The sequence below is a fragment of the Indicator indicator genome, unplaced genomic scaffold (assembly GCF_027791375.1).
Source record: "Indicator indicator isolate 239-I01 unplaced genomic scaffold, UM_Iind_1.1 iindUn_scaffold_157, whole genome shotgun sequence".
Taxonomy (NCBI): domain Eukaryota; kingdom Metazoa; phylum Chordata; class Aves; order Piciformes; family Indicatoridae; genus Indicator; species Indicator indicator.
In genome coordinates this window covers 34,725-54,380 of record NW_026539251.1, presented here as the reverse complement: position 1 = coordinate 54,380, position 19,656 = coordinate 34,725, and the positions used below count along the sequence as shown (strand labels likewise).

At 64.0% G+C, this 19,656-nt stretch overlaps 1 protein-coding gene across 1 annotated transcript; it reads left to right on the top strand.

Moving 5' to 3' along the window:
- The first annotated feature begins 5,664 nt into the window (after positions 1–5,664).
- ILVBL (ilvB acetolactate synthase like) lies at positions 5,665–19,591 on the top strand. The gene is made up of 16 exons (XM_054398875.1): positions 5,665–5,716; positions 7,760–7,893; positions 7,982–8,183; positions 8,721–8,848; positions 9,668–9,806; positions 10,079–10,190; positions 13,825–13,924; positions 14,629–14,726; positions 14,868–15,004; positions 15,498–15,632; positions 15,718–15,832; positions 16,296–16,465; positions 17,157–17,227; positions 18,475–18,546; positions 18,658–18,763; positions 19,395–19,591. The coding sequence occupies exons 1-16, from the start codon at positions 5,665–5,667 to the stop codon at positions 19,571–19,573; spliced, it is 1,950 nt and encodes a 649-aa protein (XP_054254850.1). The 3' UTR covers positions 19,574–19,591.
- The last annotated feature ends 65 nt before the right edge of the window (positions 19,592–19,656 follow it).

Here is a 19,656-nt window from a genome sequence, read left to right as displayed (position 1 = left end):
TTGGCCTTCAAGTGGCCAGGCATGGGATCCAGAAGGTCCTTTGATGTCCCCAGTGTCCATCATGAGGTTCTCTGAGGTCATTTGGTGTCCCCAGGTGGGTTGGTCAAGTGTCCATCATGTCCTCAGCCTCCAGGCATGGAGGTCCAGAAGGCCCTTTTGCTGTCCCCAAACCTCCAGCCATGGAGGTCCAGAAGGTTCCTTCAGTGTCTCCAAACCTCCAACCACAGAGGTCCAGAAGGTCCTTTTGATGTCCCCAAACCTCCAGTCATGGAGGTCCACAAAGTCCTTTCATGTCCCCAAACCTCCAACCACAGAGGTCCAGAAGGTCCCTTTGATGTCCTCAGAGCTGGTCCTGAAGTTCTTGAGACCCAAACCTCCAAGCACGGAGGTCCACCAGGTCCTCTGGAGGTCTTGAGACCCAAACCTCCAAGCATGGGGGTCCAGAAGGCCCTTTAGAGGTCCTAAGACCCAAAACCTCCAAGCATGGAGGTCCACCAGGTCCTCTGGAGGTCTTGAGACCCAAACCCTCCAAGCACAGAGGTCACCAAGCTCCTCAGCTCTCTCCACCCATGCTGGTGTCCAACCTCCCACCCCCACCTTGCTGCCACCACCACCCCACAGGGGTGGTCACCCCCCAGGAGTGGTCACCCCTCCAGGGGTGGTCACCCCCCAGGAGTGGTCACCCCCCAGGGGCAGTCACCCCGCAGCAATCCGCAGCAAGCCCACGAAGTTCTCCTCCCTCTCGCCCTGGGCCAGCTGCCAGCTGTCCCCCAGCAGCTGTCCTCCACCTGAGGACATCTGCAAGCTGAGGACATCTTCAGCCTGAAGCTTCCCAACAGCTTGGACCAGGCCAGAGCGGATTGGGTCGGAGCCTTCCCCCTGGAGGAGCTCCAAGGGGACCTCCAGCAGCGGCCGGGGGGAACCCTGGCGGCAGAGCTGGAGCCTGACCCTGCCCCTGGGGCACTTGGAGGAGATGCAGCTGAGGGCAAGTTGGCCATAGAGGAGGTAAAGGCCTCCAGTGGTCACCTTCAGCTCCCTGGCTGCGGTCAGCTGGAGGTCGGAGCTGAGGAAGACTCCGCTGATGCCTTCCTCGTAGCGCCAAGAAGGGCCTGGGGGGGCGGTCAGAGAGCCTGGGAAGGGAGAAGAAGGGGTGGGTGGGGATGGGCTCCATGGGGGGTGGGGGTCCCTGATGGGAGGTGGAGGACCCTGATGGGAGGTGGAGGACCCTGATGGGCCATGGAGGTCCCTGATTGGAGGTGGAGGTCCTTGATGGGAGGTGGAGGTCCCTGATGGGAGGTGGAGTACCCTGATTGGAGGTGGAGGTCCTTGATGGGAGGTGGAGGTCCCTGATTGGAGGTGGAGGTCCTTGATGGGAGGTGGAGGTCCCTGATGGGCCATGGAGGTCTTTGATGGGAGATGGAGGACCCTGATGGGAGGTGGAGGACCCTGATGGGAGGTGGAGGTCCTTGATGGGAGGTGGAGGTCCCTGATGGGCCATGGAGGTCCTTGATGGGAGATGGAGGTCCCTGATTGGAGGTGGAGGTCCCTGATGGGAGGTGGAGGACCCTGATGGGTCATGGAGGTCCCTGATGGGAGGTGGAGGTCCCTGATGGGTCATGGAGGTCCCTGATTGGAGGTGGAGGTCCTTGATGGGAGGTGGAGGTCCCTGATGGGCCATGGAGGTCCCTGATGGGAGGTGGAGGTCCCTGATGGAAGATGGGATGACCTCCATGGGTGATGGATGCTCCTGGTGGGACTTGGGGTGACCACAACAGGTCATGGGGCTCCCTGATGGGAGGTGGGGTGACCACAGTTGGTCATGGGGTGACCTCCATGGGTGATGGAGGCTCCTGATGGGACATGGAGGTCCCTGGTGGGAGGTGGGGGTGACCCTGATGGCATCTGCAGCCCAGCCAGGGATGGGACCAGGAGGCCACAGGGGGAGGAGGAAGCTCCAGGACACCTTGGGTCCACTCTGTGACATCCTGGAGACCACAGCGTGGGGAGGAAGAAGTACCCCAACCTGCTGAAGGCTGGGGATGGAGAACCCTCAGTGCCACCTTGGGGACACTCCATGACACCCCGAGGGGGACTCTCCATGACACATTTGGGGACACCACAAGCCACCAACTGCCACCCCCAGAAGCTTCCAAGGGCCATGGGCTGAGGTTTCCTCTCCGAGGGTGGAAGGAGGAACTCAACAGGAAGCTCTCGAGATGACGAAGCCAAGATGTCCCCTGGGGGGAAGGGGGGGGGGGAGGGCTCCAGGATGTCCCCATGAGTCCCACCAGCCTTGCCCTGGAGCCCCTCAGCCTGGCCTTGGGGACAGGAGGTGACACTCACCAGCGCTCAGCAGGAGGTGGGCAGCAGTAGCAACCTGGAGGAAGAAGAGGAAGAGGAGAAGGTCAGAGATGGGTGGGGGAAGACCTCCATATCCCTTGTCCCCATCTCCCACCCAACCCCACCCACCAAAGGGAAGTTTGGTGGCACCTCAGGAGCTGGGGACTTCCCGAGGCAAGGGTGGGGGTTTGGCAGGGGGGAGGTCTCCAGATGGGAGGAGACCTCCTGGAGGTGGTGGGGTTGGGGTGCAGAGGACCTTCGGGGAGGGTGGACAGCCTGGGGGTCACCCAGCAGAGGGGGACACCACCAGGGTGGGCAGGTGGACAGAAGGAGGAAGGGAGAGTGGAGGGATGGACAGCAGGGTGTGGGGGACATCCAGGTGGACATTGAGGTGAACACCCAGATGGACATCCAGATGGACAACCAGATGGACAACCAGGTGGATGGACATCCAGATGGACAACCAGGTGGACATCCAAGTGAACATCCAGACAGACATCAAGATGGATGGACATCCAGGTGGACATCCAGGTGGACCTCAGGTGGATGGACTCTCAGATGGACACCCAGATGGGCAGGTGGAACAGATGGGTGGACAGATCTTAGGTGGACAGATGGACACCAAGGCAGGTGAACACGACCAGAAGGCTGGACAGATAGCTGGGTGGACATCCAGATGGACACCAGCACAACTGGACAGGTGGCCACCAGGACAGATGGACACCAGGACAAACAGAGGCTTGGACAAGCAGCTGCACAGCTGGCCACAGGGATGAACACCTGGATGGACGGACAGCAGGACAGGTGGACACCAGGAAACTTGGAATCCAGGACAGATGGACACCAGGACAGGTGGACATATGGACACTTGGACACCAGGACAGGTGGACACATGGACACTTGGACACCAGGACAGGTGAACACCAGGACAGGTGGACAGATGGACACTTGGACACCAAGACACTTGGAATCCAGGACAGATGGACACCAGGAGAGGTGGACACACGGACACTTGGACACCAGGACAGATGGACAGGTGGACACCAGGACAACCAAACATTTGGACCCAGGACAGAGGGGCACCAGGACAGAGGGACACACAGCCACCCCCTCCTGGTCCCCACCTGCTGCGGGGGCTCCCCGCGGAGCACCCCCAGGATCACAACGGCGGCGGCGGCAGCGGCGGCTCCGAGCGCGGCGGCGGCTCCGACAGCGGCGAGAACCGGCAGGAAGCGACGGCAGCCAGACCGGCACCGGCACCGGCACTGGCATGGGCAGGGCGGCAGCGAGGGGACCTCGGGGTCGATGAGCGGCGGTGGTGACATCGCGGTGGGGACCCCACGGCGGAGTCGCCTTATAGAGGGAGCGGGGAGGGGACATGGGGAGCGGGGAGGGGACATGGGGAGGGGACGAGGGGAGCGGGGAGGGAGTGAGGAGGGGACATGGAGACAGGGGAGGGAGCGGGGAAGGGACATGGGAACCGGGGAATGAGTGGGGAGGGGACAAAGGGAGCGGGGAGGGGACATGGGGAGCGGGGAGGGAGAGGGGAGGAGACAAGGGGACCGGGGAGGGGACAAAGGGAGCGGGAAGGGGATGCAGGGACCGGGGAGGGACCGGAGAGGGAGCGGGGAGGGGAGAGGGAGGGGATGAGGACAGCAGGGAGGGGCAGGGAGGGGATGCGGGGAGGCCAGGGAGGGAGCTAGGAGGGAACAAGGATCCCGGGGAGGGAAAGGGGACAGAGGGGAGGGGACGAGGAGGGACCGGGGAGGGATCAGAAGGACAGGGAGGAGACTGGGGAGGAGTTAAGGAGGGGACGAGGAGGGAATGGGGACACGGGGAAAGGACCGGGGAGGGGACAGGGAGCGACCGGGAAGGCGACAGGGATGGGACGGGGACAGGATAAGGACGACGGGAAGGGGACAGGGAGGGGACAGGGACACAGGGGCGGGGACAAGGAGCGACCGGGAACACCAAGGAGGAACAAAGGGTGACCGTGGGAGGGGACCCCGGTGGTACCGCGGAGGGGACACCGAAGGGTACCGGAGGGACTAAGGAGGACTGGAGGTGGCAGCGGGGGGGAGGGGGGGACCGAGGGGACCCCAATGGGACTTGGAGTGGAGAGGGGAGAAGAGTCCTGTCCAGACTCCCCCCCCCAAATTTGGGTGCCCTCCCCCCCGGTGGTGATATCACCGGGCAGGGGAAGTGTCGCCGGCGTGTCCCCTCCCCCGTAACCCCCCTCCCCCCGGGGTTTTTTTCGGTCGTGACGAGCTCCGGAGTTTCCTGCAACGGAATTTCCGGCGGGGGGGGATCGGGAAAGGGGTTTGGAGGGGAGGGGGGCAGCTTCCGCCCCCCACCCACCTGGAGTTATGTGGGGGTGGGGTCTTATTTTGAGGGCGGGTTTCATATGGGGGGGGGGGGTAATTTGGGGTTTAACTTGGGGGGTTCTGAATTGAGGGGGGGGGTCTCAAGAGTCCTCTATTGTTAGGGGTCTCCTGAAGGTCCCATCTGGGGAGGGGGTCACAGATGAAACACCCCCCCCCCCCCCCCCCGGCGGAGACCGCTAAGGAACACCCCCACACACACCAAGGGAGACCCTCAAATGAGCACCCCCCGATGTTAAACCCCCCCCCAAACGGGACCCCCTCCATGTCAGACCCCCCAAATGAGCCCCCCCTATGTTAACCCCCCAAAAGTGGGGCCCCCATGTGAGACCCTCCCCATGTGAGGCCCCTCAATTAGCACCCGGGGACGCCTATGTGATCCCCCCCCCTCCAAGTGTGACATTCCCATGCCAAGAGACCCCCAAGTGTGACCCCTCATGTTGAAAACCCCCAAAATGGGGACTCCCATGTGAGACACCCCCCCCCGAGACCCCCCATTGGAGACCCCCCAAAATGGGACCCCCGTGCCCTGCCCCCATCTTGAAGACACCCCTCCATGTAAGACCCCCCCCCCAACTGGGACCTCCATGCCAGACCTCCCTATTGGAGATCCCCCCCAAGAGAGGACCTCCATGCCAGACTCCCCCATTGGAGACACCCCCCCCAAAATGGGACCCACCCCCCCCCGCCAGATCTCCCTATTGGAGACCCCCATTGGAGACCCCCTCCATATAAGACCCCTCCCAAGATGGGACCCTCACGTTCGCCTCCCCCGTCCCCATTTCACCCTCCCCCCAAGGGCTTCCCTCTCCTCCCCCCCCACTCCCCCCCAACTCCGCAACCCTCCCCAGGATTCCCCCTTGGACCCTCCCGCCCCAGGTCCCGCCCCCTTCCCCACAGCCCCGCCCCTCCTCCTTCCACCAATCAGCGCAGTGGTCCGCGGATGATCGGCAGCAGGGAGGGGAGGCACCGGAAGTGCGCGTCACGTGGGGCAGGCGCGAGGGGGACGCCCAGAGATGACGGACGGGGAGGGGGGGGGAGGGGGGAGGTGTGGGAAAGGGGGAAGAGGTAAGGGCGGGACAGTGGGCGGGGCTTGGGGGCTTATGGGCGGGACCAGCAGAGGTGGGCGGGGCTAGGCGCTTCCGGGAACCGCAGGTGGAGGTGGTCCCGGTACCGGCGGAGGGAAAGCGAGGCTCGGGACGGGGGTTCTGGGACGGGGGAGACCTTAAATGGGGGGAAGTGGAACTTCGGCGGGGGAGGGGGCTCAGAGTGGGGAGAAACCAGGAATGGGAGGGGGACGCCGGGACTGGGAGGACTCCAAGGGAGGATGGAACCGGGAGTGAGGGAGGAGGGGGGGTGGGGGGAAGTCCCGGTACCGAGGGGGGAAACACCGGAGTGGGGCGGGGGGGGTGCCGGTGCAAGGCGGGGTCTGAGGAGGGGGAGACCGGGGGCTGGCGGGGGGGGGAGATCCCAGTACCGGGGGGAAACCCGGGGGGAAACCCGGGTGGAGGGGACACCACCCGCGCTGGGCTCCTGCGGGGGGGGGTGTCGGTACCGGGAGGAGGGTGGCTCTGGACGGGGGGGACACCGGGACTGGGGTCGGAGGGTGTCCCTGGCGTGCCACAGGCAGGGGTGGGGCACACGGGAAGGGCAGAGGTGGCCCTGGGGTGGCCACAGTGCTGAAGGTGACCAGGAGGAGATTGGGGGGGGGAGGGGGGGGGGGGACGACACACAATGGGGACAAGGGGGGGCACAGGGGTCCAGGGACACTTGAGTGGCATTGGGGACAGGGAGGCCATGGTGGGGTGGTGGTCATCAGGGTGGTCTTGGGGACATTTGGGTCATGGTGTGGTGGTCATCAGGGTGGTCTTGGGGACATTTGGGTCATGGTGTGGTGGTCATCAGGGTAGTCTTGGGGACATTTGGGTCATGGTGTGGTGGTGGTGGCCATCAGGGTAGTCTTGGGGACATTTGGATCATGGTGTGGTGGTGGTGGTCATCAGGGTAGTCTTGGGGACATTTGGGTCATGGTGTGGTGGTGGTGGCCATCAGGGTGGCCTTGGGGACATTTGGGTCATGGTGTGGTGGTGGTAGCCATCAGGCCAGGGGTGGCTAAGGCCAGGCCAATTTTGGGGCCACTTAGGCCAGGCTCAGTGAGGTCCCCTCGGGTTCCTGGGCAGGCAGTGCCGGCGACGCCCTCGTTAGGGGTAATTAAGCAAACGAGCTGAGGTTGGTTGAGTCACACTGGTGGCACTGGGGCTGGTTCAACTGGGACCGGCCAGGCTGGGTTCAGCCAAAACTGGGCCCAGTTAATCTGGGTTTAATTCGCTGGGGTTGATTAAACTGGGATTGGTTAAACTGGATTTAGTTAATTTGGTTTAATTGATCTGGCCCAGTTAAGCTGGGGTCAGTTACACTGCGGCCAGCTCTCCCATCTCTGGCTGAGCTGGGGTTTGGCTGAGCTGGGGTTGGTTAAACTGGGTCAAAGTCATTTGGCTCAGTTAAAATGGGTTTACTGGGATTGATTAAACTGGGATTAATTAACCAGATTTAATTAATTGGGTTTGGTTAAACTGGGTTGGGTTAAGCTGGGTTCAAGTCACTGGGCCAAGCTCAACTGGCTTGGTGTCCCCATTGCCCAGGGAGGTGGTGGAGTCACCATCCCTGGAGGTGTTCAAGAGGGGATTGGACGTGGCACTTGGTGCCATGGTTTAGATAGGCATGAGGTGTAGGGTGACAGATTGGACTCGATGATCCTTGAGGTCTCTTCCAACCTTCTTGATTCTTGATTGGGATTGGTGGCTCTGTTGGGGTCCCCATTGGAGTTGGTGGCTCCCCTAGGGTTGGTGTCCCTCTTGGGCTCCTCCTTGGGCTTGGCTTGGTGTCCCTGTTGGGTTGGATGTCCTCATTGGGGTTGGTGTCCCTCTTGGGCTCCTCCTTGGGCTCTGGGTCTCCATTGGTTCCCCATTGGGGTTGGTGTCCCCCCTGGGCCTGCTGCAGCCTGATCTCAGGAGGTTCCTCTGTCTCCTGCTCCCCAGGCCAGTGCCAGGCCCCTGGTGCCCGCAGCTTCATGGCTCTTCTCCTGCTTGGCATCGGCTGTGCCACGCTGCTGGCCGTGGCGCTGCTGCTGGCTGCTCACCGCCTGGGGCTCCTCTACCAACTCTGCCACACGGTGAGAGGACAACTCCTGACCCCTGACCACCTGCTGGAACGGGCCAGGGCGTGCTGACCTTCACCCCCTTGGCACCTGGCTGCCCCAGGTGGATCCTGGCAGCAGCAGGCACGGCGGGGAGCTGGTGGCAGAGGTGCTGAAGGCTCATGGCGTTCGCTTCCTCTTCACCCTGACTGGAGGTCACATCTCCCCCATCCTGGTGGCCAGTGAGAAGGTTGGCATCAGGGTGGTGGACACCAGGCACGAGGCCACCGCCGTCTTCGCCGCTGACGCCATCTCCAGGCTCTCAGGTGAGGAGGAGGAGGAACCGAGGCTGAGACCACCACCTCCTGGTGTCCCCAAGGGTGCCCAAGGTCCATCCCTGGTGGCTTTTGTCCCCATTCCTCTCCTCCTGGAGCTGATTTGGCAGCTCTGGTGAGAAGATGAAAAGCCACCACCCTTGGTGAGATCTTGGTTGAACTCAGGAGGCCTCCTGGGTGCCCAAGGTCCATCCCTGGGTGCCTTTCCGTCCCACTCCCTCCCTCCCTCCCTCCCTGGGTGCCTTTCCGTCCCCCTCCCTCCCTGGGTGCCTTTCCGTCCCCCTCCCTCCCTGGGTGCCTTTCCGTCCCCCTCCCTCCCTGGGTGCCTTTCCGTCCCCCTCCCTCCCTGGGTGCCTTTCCGTCCCCCTCCCTCCCTGGGTGCCTTTCCGTCCCCCTCCCTCTCCTCTCTTTCCCCCAACCCAACCTCCTGAGCTCCACCAACCACCTCCTGAACCTCTTCCCCACAACCTGGAGGTCCTGCAGAACCTCCCAGCTCCATCCCCACCCCCCTCGTGTCCTGCCCCGCAGGTGGCATCGGCGTGGCAGCCGTCACGGCCGGGCCCGGGGTCACCAACACGGTGACCGCCGTCAAGAACGCGCAGCTGGCCGAGTCCCCTCTGCTGCTGCTAGGGGGCGCTGCAGCCACGCTGCAAAAGGTGAGGAGGCCGCCGGGAAGGCACCAAGGAGGCTGCCCGGGACAGGGGGGATGGAGGGGGGTGCTGGCCGAGACCATTGAGTTTTTTTTTGGGGGGACCCTCGTTGAGAACATTGTGTTCTCAACCATTCCCTTCCCCCCATAATGGGGGGGAATGGGGGGTGCAGGTTGAGACCATTATGGGAAGGGAGGGGGGTGCTGGTTGAGGCCATTTTTGGGGGGTCCTGGTTGAGACAATCTTGGGGAGGGGTGGTTGAGACCATTATTTGGGGGAAGGGGACTGGTTGAGACCATTATGGGGGGAGGGGGGTGCTGGTTGAGACCATTAGTTGGAGGGGGAGGGTTGAGACCATTATTTGGGGGGGATGGGAAGGTACTGGTTGAGACCATTATTTAGTGGGGGTGCTGGTTGAGACCATTATTCTTTTTGGGGGTGGGGTGTGCTGGTTGAGGCCATTTTGGCACGGATGGGCCCTGGTTGGACCATCTTAGGGGGGCAGGGGGTGTGCTGGTTGAGGCCATTTGGGATCCAATTCCCTTCCCTTCTTGGGGTCGAATTCCCTTCCCTTCTTGGGGTCGAATTCCCTTCCCTTCTTGGGGTCGAATTCCCTTCCCTTCTTGGGGTCGAATTCCCTTCCCTTCTTGGGGTCGAATTCCCTTCCCTTCTTGGGGTCGAATTCCCTTCCCTTCTTGGGGTCGAATTCCCTTCCCTTCTTGGGGTCGAATTCCCTTCCCTTCTTGGGTCTTTCCCCCTCTTCCCCCATTCTTTTCTCCCCCTCCCCAGTTTTGGGGTCCCCCTCTGACTGCTTTGCCCCCCCAGGGCCGTGGAGCTCTGCAGGACATCCCTCAGCTCCCCCTCTTCAGGACCATCTCCAAAGCCACCTTCTCAGTCCAGGCTGTCCGCGACATTGTCCCCACCCTGCGCCAGGCCATCGCCACCGCCCAGTCTGGGACCCCCGGTGAGAAACTGGGGGAGCAGGGACCCCCCACAGCCACCTCCAGGCTTTGTGCCTTCCAGGGGTCACTCAGGGTTGGGTGGTGGCCACCTTTGGATCACCTAAGGTTGGACCACCCAAGGTTGGGTGGTGGCCACAGGTTGGATTGCCCAAGACAGGGTTGTGGCTCCTCCGACCCCCTGGCCCTGGCAGGGGGGTGGTGGTGGCACCATGGGGGTGCTGCTGGCTGTCTGGGGGTGCTGAGGCCCCGGGGGGTCTGGGCTGTCCCCCCCCAGGCCCTGTCTTCGTGGAGCTCCCAATCGATGTCCTCTACCCCTTCCACGTGGTGCAGAAGGAGATCGCTGGCAGCAAGGCCCCCAGGGGGCTGCGAGGGAAGGTGGTGCAGTGGTGAGAGACCACCCCCAGCCCCGCCCAGCCCAGCTCCTGCTCCTCAGCTAAGCCCAGCCCAGCTCCTGCTCCTCAGCTAAGCCCAGCCCAACTCCCCCTGCTCCTCAGCTAAGCCCAGCCCAACTCCCCCTGCTCCTCAGCTAAGCCCAGCCCAACTCCCCCTGCTCCTCAGCTAAGCCCAACCCAACTCCCCCTGCTCCTCAGCTAAGCCCAGCCCAACTGCCCCTCCTCTTCAGCTAAGCCCAGCCCAACTCCCCCTCCTCTTCAGCTAAGCCCAGCCCAACTCCCCTTCCTCTTCAGCTAAGCCCAGCCCAACTCCCCTTCCTCTTCAGCTAAGCCCAGCCCAACTCCCCTTCCTCCTCAGCTAAGCCCAGCCCAACTCCCCTTCCTCTTCAGCTAAGCCCAGCCCAACTCCCCTTCCTCTTCAGCTAAGCCCAGCCCAACTCCCCTTCCTCTTCAGCTAAGCCCAGCCCAACTCCCCTTCCTCTTCAGCTAAGCCCAGCCCAACTCCCCTTCCTCTTCAGCTAAGCCCAGCCCAACTCCCCTTCCTCTTCAGCTAAGCCCAGCCCAACTCCCCTTCCTCTTCAGCTAAGCCCAGCCCAACTCCCCTTCCTCTTCAGCTAAGCCCAGCCCAACTCCCCTTCCTCTTCAGCTAAGCCCAGCCCAACTCCCCTTCCTCTTCAGCTAAGCCCAGCCCAACTCCCCTTCCTCTTCAGCTAAGCCCAGCCCAACTCCCCTTCCTCTTCAGCTAAGCCCAGCCCAACTCCCCCTCCTCCTCCTCTGCACAGCTAAGCCCAGCCCAACTCCCCCTCCTCTGCACAGCTAAGCCCAGCCCAACTCCCCCTCCTCTGCACAGCTAAGCCCAGCCCAACTCCCCCTTCCTCTGCACAGCTAAGCCCAGCCCAACTCCCCCTCCTCTGCACAGCTAAGCCCAGCCCAACTCCCCCTCCTCTGCACAGCTAAGCCCAGCCCAACTCCCCCTCCTCTGCACAGCTAAGCCCAGCCCAACTCCCCCTCCTCTGCACAGCTAAGCCCAGCCCAACTCCCCCTCCTCTGCACAGCTAAGCCCAGCCCAACTCCCCCTCCTCTGCACAGCTAAGCCCAGCCCAACTCCCCCTCCTCTGCACAGCTAAGCCCAGCCCAACTCCCCCTCCTCTGCACAGCTAAGCCCAGCCCAACTCCCCCTCCTCTGCACAGCTAAGCCCAGCCCAACTCCCCCTCCTCTGCACAGCTAAGCCCAGCCCAACTCCCCCTCCTCTGCACAGCTAAGCCCAGCCCAACTCCCCCTCCTCTGCACAGCTAAGCCCAGCCCAACTCCCCCTCCTCTGCACAGCTAAGCCCAGCCCAACTCCCCCTCCTCTGCACAGCTAAGCCCAGCCCAACTCCCCCTCCTCTGCACAGCTAAGCCCAGCCCAACTCCCCCTCCTCTGCACAGCTAAGCCCAGCCCAACTCCCCCTCCTCTGCACAGCTAAGCCCAGCCCAACTCCCCCTCCTCTGCACAGCTAAGCCCAGCCCAACTCCCCCTCCTCTGCACAGCTAAGCCCAGCCCAACTCCCCCTCCTCTGCACAGCTAAGCCCAGCCCAACTCCCCCTCCTCTGCACAGCTAAGCCCAGCCCAACTCCCCCTCCTCTGCACAGCTAAGCCCAGCCCAACTCCCCCTCCTCTGCACAGCTAAGCCCAGCCCAACTCCCCCTCCTCTGCACAGCTAAGCCCAGCCCAACTCCCCCTCCTCTGCACAGCTAAGCCCAGCCCAACTCCCCCTCCTCTGCACAGCTAAGCCCAGCCCAACTCCCCCTCCTCTGCACAGCTAAGCCCAGCCCAACTCCCCCTCCTCTGCACAGCTAAGCCCAGCCCAACTCCCCCTCCTCTGCACAGCTAAGCCCAGCCCAACTCCCCCTCCTCTGCACAGCTAAGCCCAGCCCAACTCCCCCTCCTCTGCACAGCTAAGCCCAGCCCAACTCCCCCTCCTCTGCACAGCTAAGCCCAGCCCAACTCCCCCTCCTCTGCACAGCTAAGCCCAGCCCAACTCCCCCTCCTCTGCACAGCTAAGCCCAGCCCAACTCCCCCTCCTCTGCACAGCTAAGCCCAGCCCAACTCCCCCTCCTCTGCACAGCTAAGCCCAGCCCAACTCCCCCTCCTCTGCACAGCTAAGCCCAGCCCAACTCCCCCTCCTCTGCACAGCTAAGCCCAGCCCAACTCCCCCTCCTCTGCACAGCTAAGCCCAGCCCAACTCCCCCTCCTCTGCACAGCTAAGCCCAGCCCAACTCCCCCTCCTCTGCACAGCTAAGCCCAGCCCAACTCCCCCTCCTCTGCACAGCTAAGCCCAGCCCAACTCCCCCTCCTCTGCACAGCTAAGCCCAGCCCAACTCCCCCTCCTCTGCACAGCTAAGCCCAGCCCAACTCCCCCTCCTCTGCACAGCTAAGCCCAGCCCAACTCCCCCTCCTCTGCACAGCTAAGCCCAGCCCAACTCCCCCTCCTCTGCACAGCTAAGCCCAGCCCAACTCCCCCTCCTCTGCACAGCTAAGCCCAGCCCAACTCCCCCTCCTCTGCACAGCTAAGCCCAGCCCAACTCCCCCTCCTCTGCACAGCTAAGCCCAGCCCAACTCCCCCTCCTCTGCACAGCTAAGCCCAGCCCAACTCCCCCTCCTCTGCACAGCTAAGCCCAGCCCAACTCCCCCTCCTCTGCACAGCTAAGCCCAGCCCAACTCCCCCTCCTCTGCACAGCTAAGCCCAGCCCAACTCCCCCTCCTCTGCACAGCTAAGCCCAGCCCAACTCCCCCTCCTCTGCACAGCTAAGCCCAGCCCAACTCCCCCTCCTCTGCACAGCTAAGCCCAGCCCAACTCCCCCCTCCTCTGCACAGCTAAGCCCAGCCCAACTCCCCCTCCTCTGCACAGCTAAGCCCAGCCCAACTCCCCCTCCTCCTGCACAGCTAAGCCCAGCCCAACTCCCCCTCCTCTGCACAGCTAAGCCCAGCCCAACTCCCCCTCCTCTGCACAGCTAAGCCCAGCCCAACTCCCCCTCCTCTGCACAGCTAAGCCCAGCCCAACTCCCCCTCCTCCTGCACAGCTAAGCCCAGCCCAACTCCCCCCTCCTCTGCACAGCTAAGCCCAGCCCAACTCCCCCTCCTCTGCACAGCTAAGCCCAGCCCAACTCCCCCTCCCTCTGCACAGCTAAGCCCAGCCCAACTCCCCCTCCTCTGCACAGCTAAGCCCAGCCCAACTCCCCCTCCTCTGCACAGCTAAGCCCAGCCCAACTCCCCCTCCTCTGCACAGCTAAGCCCAGCCCAACTCCCCCTCCTCTGCACAGCTAAGCCCAGCCCAACTCCCCCTCCCCTCCTCTGCACAGCTAAGCCCAGCCCAACTCCCCCTCCCCCTCCTCTGCACAGCTAAGCCCAGCCCAACTCCCCCTCCCCCTCCTCTGCACAGCTAAGCCCAGCCCAACTCCCCCTCCTCCTCCTCTGCACAGCTAAGCCCAGCCCAACTCCCCCTCCTCCTCCTCTGCACAGCTAAGCCCAGCCCAACTCCCCCTCCTCCTCCTCTGCACAGCTAAGCCCAGCCCAACCCAGTCCCACCTCAACCCCACCCAACCTGTGTCCCCCCACTCCCAAACTGGGGTCCCACTGCCCCCCAGGTACCTCCAGAACTACCTGAGGAACCTCTTTGCTGGGGCTTGGGACCCCCGGGATATGTCCCCCCTGCCGGTGAAGGTGCCGCTGGCCACTGACCAGGAGGTCAGCTGGTGACTGGGGTTAAACTGGGGTTGACTGGGAGGGGTTGGGGGTCAACTGGGATGGGTTGGAGGTCAACTGGGAGGGATTGGGGGTCAACTGAGGTTTTTGGGGTCAACTGGGAGGAGTTGGGGTCAACTGGGATGGCCTTGGGGGTGGGTTGGAGGTCAACTGGGATGGATTGTTGTCAACTGGGTGGGTTGGGGGTCAACTGAGGTCTTTGGGGTCAACTGGGATGGATTTGGGGTAAACTGGGATGGACTTGGGGAGGGGCTGGGGGCTTGAGTGGGAGGGGTTTGGGGGGGTCGAGTGGGAGGGGCTGGGGAGGGGTTTGGGGGGTCGAGTGGGAGAGGTTGGGGGATGATTCGGAGGGGTTTGGGTGTGGAGTGGGAGGGGCAGGGGAGGGGTTTTTAGGGTCGAGTGGGTGGGCTTTGGGGGTTGAGGGGGAGAGGAGGGGTTTGGGAGTCGAATGGGAGGGGTTTGGGGGGTCGAGTGGGAGGGGTTGGGGGAGAGGCTGGGGGGTCGAGTGGGAGGGGTTTGGAGGGAGTCGAGTGGGAGGGGCTGGGGGAGAGGCTGGGGGGTCGAGTGGGAGGGGCTGGGGGAGAGGCTGGGGTGTCGAGTGGGAGGGGCTGGGGGAGAGGCTGGGGGGTCGAGTGGGAGGGCCTGGGTTCGGGGCTGGGGGCCTGATCTGTGCCTGGGGGCTGCAGGTGCAGCGCTGTGCGGAGCTGCTGAGCAGAGCCAGGAGGCCTCTGGTGCTGGTGGGCAGCCAGGCCCTGCTGCCACCAACCCCTGCCCAGGAGCTGCGGTGAGGGCACCCAGGGGGCACTGGCACTGGGGTGGGGATGCCAAGGGCTGGCTGCTGGCCTTAAGGGGACCCAAAGAGAACGTTTTGGGGCCAAATGTGGCTGTTCTGGTCCCGCTCTGAGCTCCCTGTCCCCCTCCCCAGGGCAGCACTGGAGTCCCTGGGTGTCCCCTGCTACCTGGGGGGCATGGCCCGGGGGTTGCTGCCCCCTGAGAGCCCAATCCTGCTGCGGCAGCAGCGGCGCCAGGCCCTGGCTGAGGCTGACCTGGTCCTGCTGGCAGGTAGCCAGGGCATGGGGAGGGGGTGGTAATGGGGATGGGAATAGGCAAAGGGATGGGGATAGGAAATGGATGGGGATGGGGTGGGGATAGGGAAAGGAATGGGGGTGGGATAGGGAAAGGGATGGGGATAGGAAATGGATGGGGATGGGGGTGGGATAGGGAAAGGGATGGGGGTGGGATGGGGATATGGGTAGGGAAAGGGATGGGGGTGGGATAGGGAAAGGGATGGGGGTGGGATGGGGATATGGATAGGGATAGGGAAAGGAATGGGGGTGGGATGGGGATATGGATAGGGAAAGGGTGGGGGTAGGATGGGGATATGGATAGGGAAAGGGATGGGGGTGGGATGGGGATATGGATAGGGAAAGGGTGGGGGTAGGATGGGGATGGGATAGGGGAAGGGATGAGGATAGGGGTGGGGGTGGGGGTGGGATGGGGCTGGGCTGAGCCGAGCCGTTCCGTGCCGGTGCCTCCCTGTCCCCCTGCCCCGCAGGTGCCGTCTGTGATTTCCGTCTGTCCTACGGTCGCCTCTTCGCCCGCGGCGCCGCCGTGGTGGCCGTGAACCGGAACCGGGAGCGGCTGCTGCTCAACGCCGGCGTCTTCTGGAGCCCACGGCTGGCCGTGCAGGGTCAGCCCCGCGTCCGGCCCCCCACCCCCCGCCCCGCACCGGCGGCGCTGGGAAGGGGCTGAGCCGGCACCGGTCCCACCCGCAGGGGACGCCGCGGACCTGGTGGTGAGGCTGGGACGGAGCCTGCGGGGCCTGAGCTGCCCCCGGGAATGGCTCCAGAGGCTGCGCGACAGGGACGAGGACTGCGAGAGGAGGAACAGGTCCGGAGCAGGGATGGGAGGGACTGGGATGGGGCTGAGGGGGGAGTGGGAGGGACTGGGAAAGACTGGGATGGGGCTGGGAGGACTTGGGAAGGACTGGGAGGAGGATGTGAGGGACTGGGAGGGGAATGGCAGGGAGGGATTGGGTTGGGAATGGGAGGGACTGGGATGGGACTGGGAGGCACTGCAATGGGACTGAGGTGGGGATGGGTTGGGACTGGGATGGATGGGGAGGGACAGAGATGGGATGGGACTGGGCTGGGAATATGTTTGGGGTGGGACTGGGGTGGGGATGGGACTGGCTGGGGTCTCATCATTCCCAGTCCTTGCTGGACCCCAACCCATTTCCACCTGGGAGGGGGTTCCTATTCCCACTCCTTGCTGCCCCCCAGCCCATCTCCAGCAGGCAGAGGCTGCCCCTTCCCAGTGTGCCTAGTGGCTCAGTGCTGGGTGCCATGTGCAGGCTGAAGGCCTCCAGCCCTGCTGGCTGCCAGCTGAACCCCCTGGAGCTGCTCCAGCAGCTGGAGCTGCTGCTGCCCCCCCAGGCTCTGCTGGTGGCTGACGGAGGAGACTTCGTGGGCACCGCTGCCTACATCCTGCGCCCGCGCCAGCCCCTGGCATGGCTGGACCCTGGTGAGCGCCCCCCAGGAGCACCCCGGGGCTGGGGGCACCTCCTGAGCTGGCCCCCAAGGGAGGGGGAGGGGGTTGGGCTCTGCAGGGTCCTTTGGGGATGCTGGGGGAGGCTTTGTGCCTGAGCCTGCTTCTAACCTTGGCCTTGACCTTGGCTCTGACTTAAGCCTGAGCCCAAGCCTGTGCCTGGCTCTGATTCCTGACTTTAACTCTGATCCTAACCTTGACCCTAACCCTGACCTTAACTCTGACCCTAATTCCTGTTCCCTAACCCTGACCTTAACCCTGCTCCTAACCCTGACATTGACACTTGGTTCTGACTTAAGCCTGAGCCCAAGACTGTGCCTGGCTCTGACTCCTGACCTTAACTCTGACCCCTAACCTTGACCCCTAACCATGAACCCTGATGCTAACCCTGACCTTAACCCTGTTCCTAACCCTGGCCTTGTCACTTGGCCCTGACTTAATCCTGAGCCCAACCCTGTACCTGGCTCTGATCTTGACTCTGATCCTTAGCCCTGACCCTAACCCCAACCCTGACCATTGACCCTGACCCTTTGATCCCTGACCCTAACCCTGACCTTACCCCTGGGCGGTCTGGACCCCGGTGAGGCCCCCCCCAGGGGACACCCTGGGGCTGGTGGCACCTCTGGAGGTGACCCCAAAGGGACCAGGTTGGGTCTGGGCTCTGCAGGACCCTTTGGAACCCTGGGAGTCGGTGGAGGCTTCGCACTGGGGGCAAAGCTCTGCAGGCCAGAGGCTGAGGTAGGGGACAGGGAGACCCTTGGGGACAGAGAGAGACCCTTGGGGACAGAGAGAGACCCTTGGGGACAGGGAGAGCCTGGGGGACAGGGAGAGCCTTGGGGACAGAGAGAGCCTTGGGGACAGGGAGAGCCTTGGGGACAGGGAGAGCCTTGGGGACAGAGAGAGCCTTGGGGACAGGGAGAGCCTTGGGGACAGGGAGAGCCTTGGGGACAGGGAGAGCCTGGGGGACAGGTTGAGCCTGGGGGACAGGTTGAGCCTGGGGACAGAGAGAGCCTTGGGGACAGGGAGAGCCTTGGGGACAGGGAGAGCCTTGGGGACAGGGAGAGCCTGGGGGACAGGGAGAGCCTTGGGGACAGGGAAACCCCTGGGGACAGAGAGACCCTTGGATACAGGGAGACCCTTGGGGACAGAGAGACCCTTGGGGACAGAGAGACCCTTGGGGACAGGGAGAGCCTGGGAGAGAGGGAGAGCCTGGGGGACAGAGAGAGCCTGGGGGACAGGGAGAGCCTGGGGGACAGGGAGAGCCTGGGGGACAGGGAGAGCCTGGAGGACAGGGAGAGCCTGGGGGACAGGGAGAGCCTGGAGGACAGGGAGAGCCTGGGGGACAGGTTGAGCCTGGAGGACAGGGAGAGCCTTGGGGACAGGGAGAGCCTGGAGGACAGGGAGAGCCTTGGGGACAGGGAGAGCCTTGGGGACAGGGAGAGCCTTGGGGACAGGGAGAGCCTGGGGGACAGGGAGAGCCTTGGGGACAGGGAGAATTTAGGGGACAGGGAGGCTCTGGGACTTGGTGGCCCTTGGGGACGTGGTGGCCTTGGAAGGGTCAGGCCCTGCCTGGTGGCATTCAGAGGTCACCTTCAGATGGCATCGTGCCTGCTGCCACCAGCTCACCCCCAGCCACTCTGGGGGCTCTTGGGGCCCTGGGTGGGCACCCCCAGGGCTGTCCCCAAGCCTTTAGTGCCCCCTGAGTGCTGTCCCCTTCCCCTTGCTGTCCCCTGCCCTCACCTCCCCCTGCCCCAAACCATTCCTAATGCCACCTGCTGACCCCACACCCACTCTGGTGGCTCCTGGATGGGCACCCCCTGGATTGTGCCCAAGCCTTGGTGCCCCCTGAGTGCTGTCGCCTCCCCCTGCCCCAAACCATTCCTGGTGCCACCTGCCGACCCCCCCCACTCTGGTGGCTCTGGGGGGCCCTGGCTGTGCCCCCCTGGGCCGTGCCCAAGGCTTGGTGCCCGCTGTGCCCGTGCCAGGTCTGGCTGCTGTTTGGGGATGGTTCCCTTGGCTTCAGCCTCGCTGAGTTCGATTCCTTTGTGCGCCACAAGGTGAGGAGGGGGAGGGGAGGAGAAGGGAAGGGGCAGGACCCCCCCCGGGGTGGGGGCTTCTCCTCTGCCCCCCCCAGGGCCTGCTGGCACAGCCCCCTGTGCCCCTGGCAGGTGCCTGTGATCGCCCTGGTGGGCAACGATGGCTGCTGGAGCCAGATCGCCCGCGGGCAGGTGGCACTGCTGGGCAGCAACGTGGCCTGTGGCCTGGCACAGCTGGGTGAGGGCTGGGCACCTTGGGGGCACCTTGGGGGTATCTGGGGGCCGCTTGGGGCACTATGTGGAACCTTTTGGGACAGCTTGGGGCACCCTGAGGGCACCTTGGGGACACCCTTGGGGCACTTGGGACACTATGGGGCACCTTGGGGATGCTTGGGCACAGCTTGGGGCACTTGGGACACTATTGGGCACCTTGGGGACAGCTTGGGGGATGCTGGGGGCACTATGGGGCACCTTGGGGGGCAGCTTGGGACACCCTGAGGGCAGCTTGGGGCACTTGGGACACTATGGGGCACCTTGGGGACAGCTTAGGACACCTTGGGAGTACTTTAGGACCTTGGGGGCATCCTGGGGACACCTGGGGGCACTTGGGACACTATGGGACAGCTTGGGGGCACCTTGGGGACATCTGGGGCACTTGGGAGACCCTCCCCTCCCTCTCTCCTTCTCCCTCCCCTTTTGTGCCACCCAGCTGCCACCTCCTCCCTTCTCCCTCCCCTTCCCTCCTGGTGCCACCCCCTCCCTCCCCCCTCCCCTCCTGTGCCACCTCCTGCCCTTCTCCCTCCCCTCCTGTGCCACCCAGGTGCCATCCCCTCCCTTCTCCCTCTCTCTTCTCTGTGCCCTCTCTGCAGACTACCACCTGGTGGCAGAGGCCTTGGGTGCCAGGGGCCTGCTGCTGAGCCTGCAGGAGGGGCAGGAGGTTGGCAGTGCCCTGCAGGCTGCCAGAGCCCTCTGCCACCAGGGCCACCCAGTGCTGCTCAACGCCCTGGTGGGCAGGACAGACTTCAGGGACGGCTCCATCGCCGTCTGAGGCCACCAGGGGGCACCAGGGTGGCACCCAAGGGTCCCCACCCGGGGGGGGTTGGGGACAATAAAGGAGAAGCTCTCAGGTGG

Bases quoted from the DNA above. Each gene is read 5' to 3' on its own strand.
- ILVBL (XM_054398875.1), top strand. From the start codon at position 5,665: ATGATCGGCAGCAGGGAGGGGAGGCACCGGAAGTGCGCGTCACGTGGG. The intron at 8,849-9,667 runs GTGAGGAGGCCG...TTGCCCCCCCAG, and splicing joins CTGCAGCCACGCTGCAAAAG to GGCCGTGGAGCTCTGCAGGA. The intron at 10,191-13,824 runs GTGAGAGACCAC...ACTGCCCCCCAG, and splicing joins CGAGGGAAGGTGGTGCAGTG to GTACCTCCAGAACTACCTGA.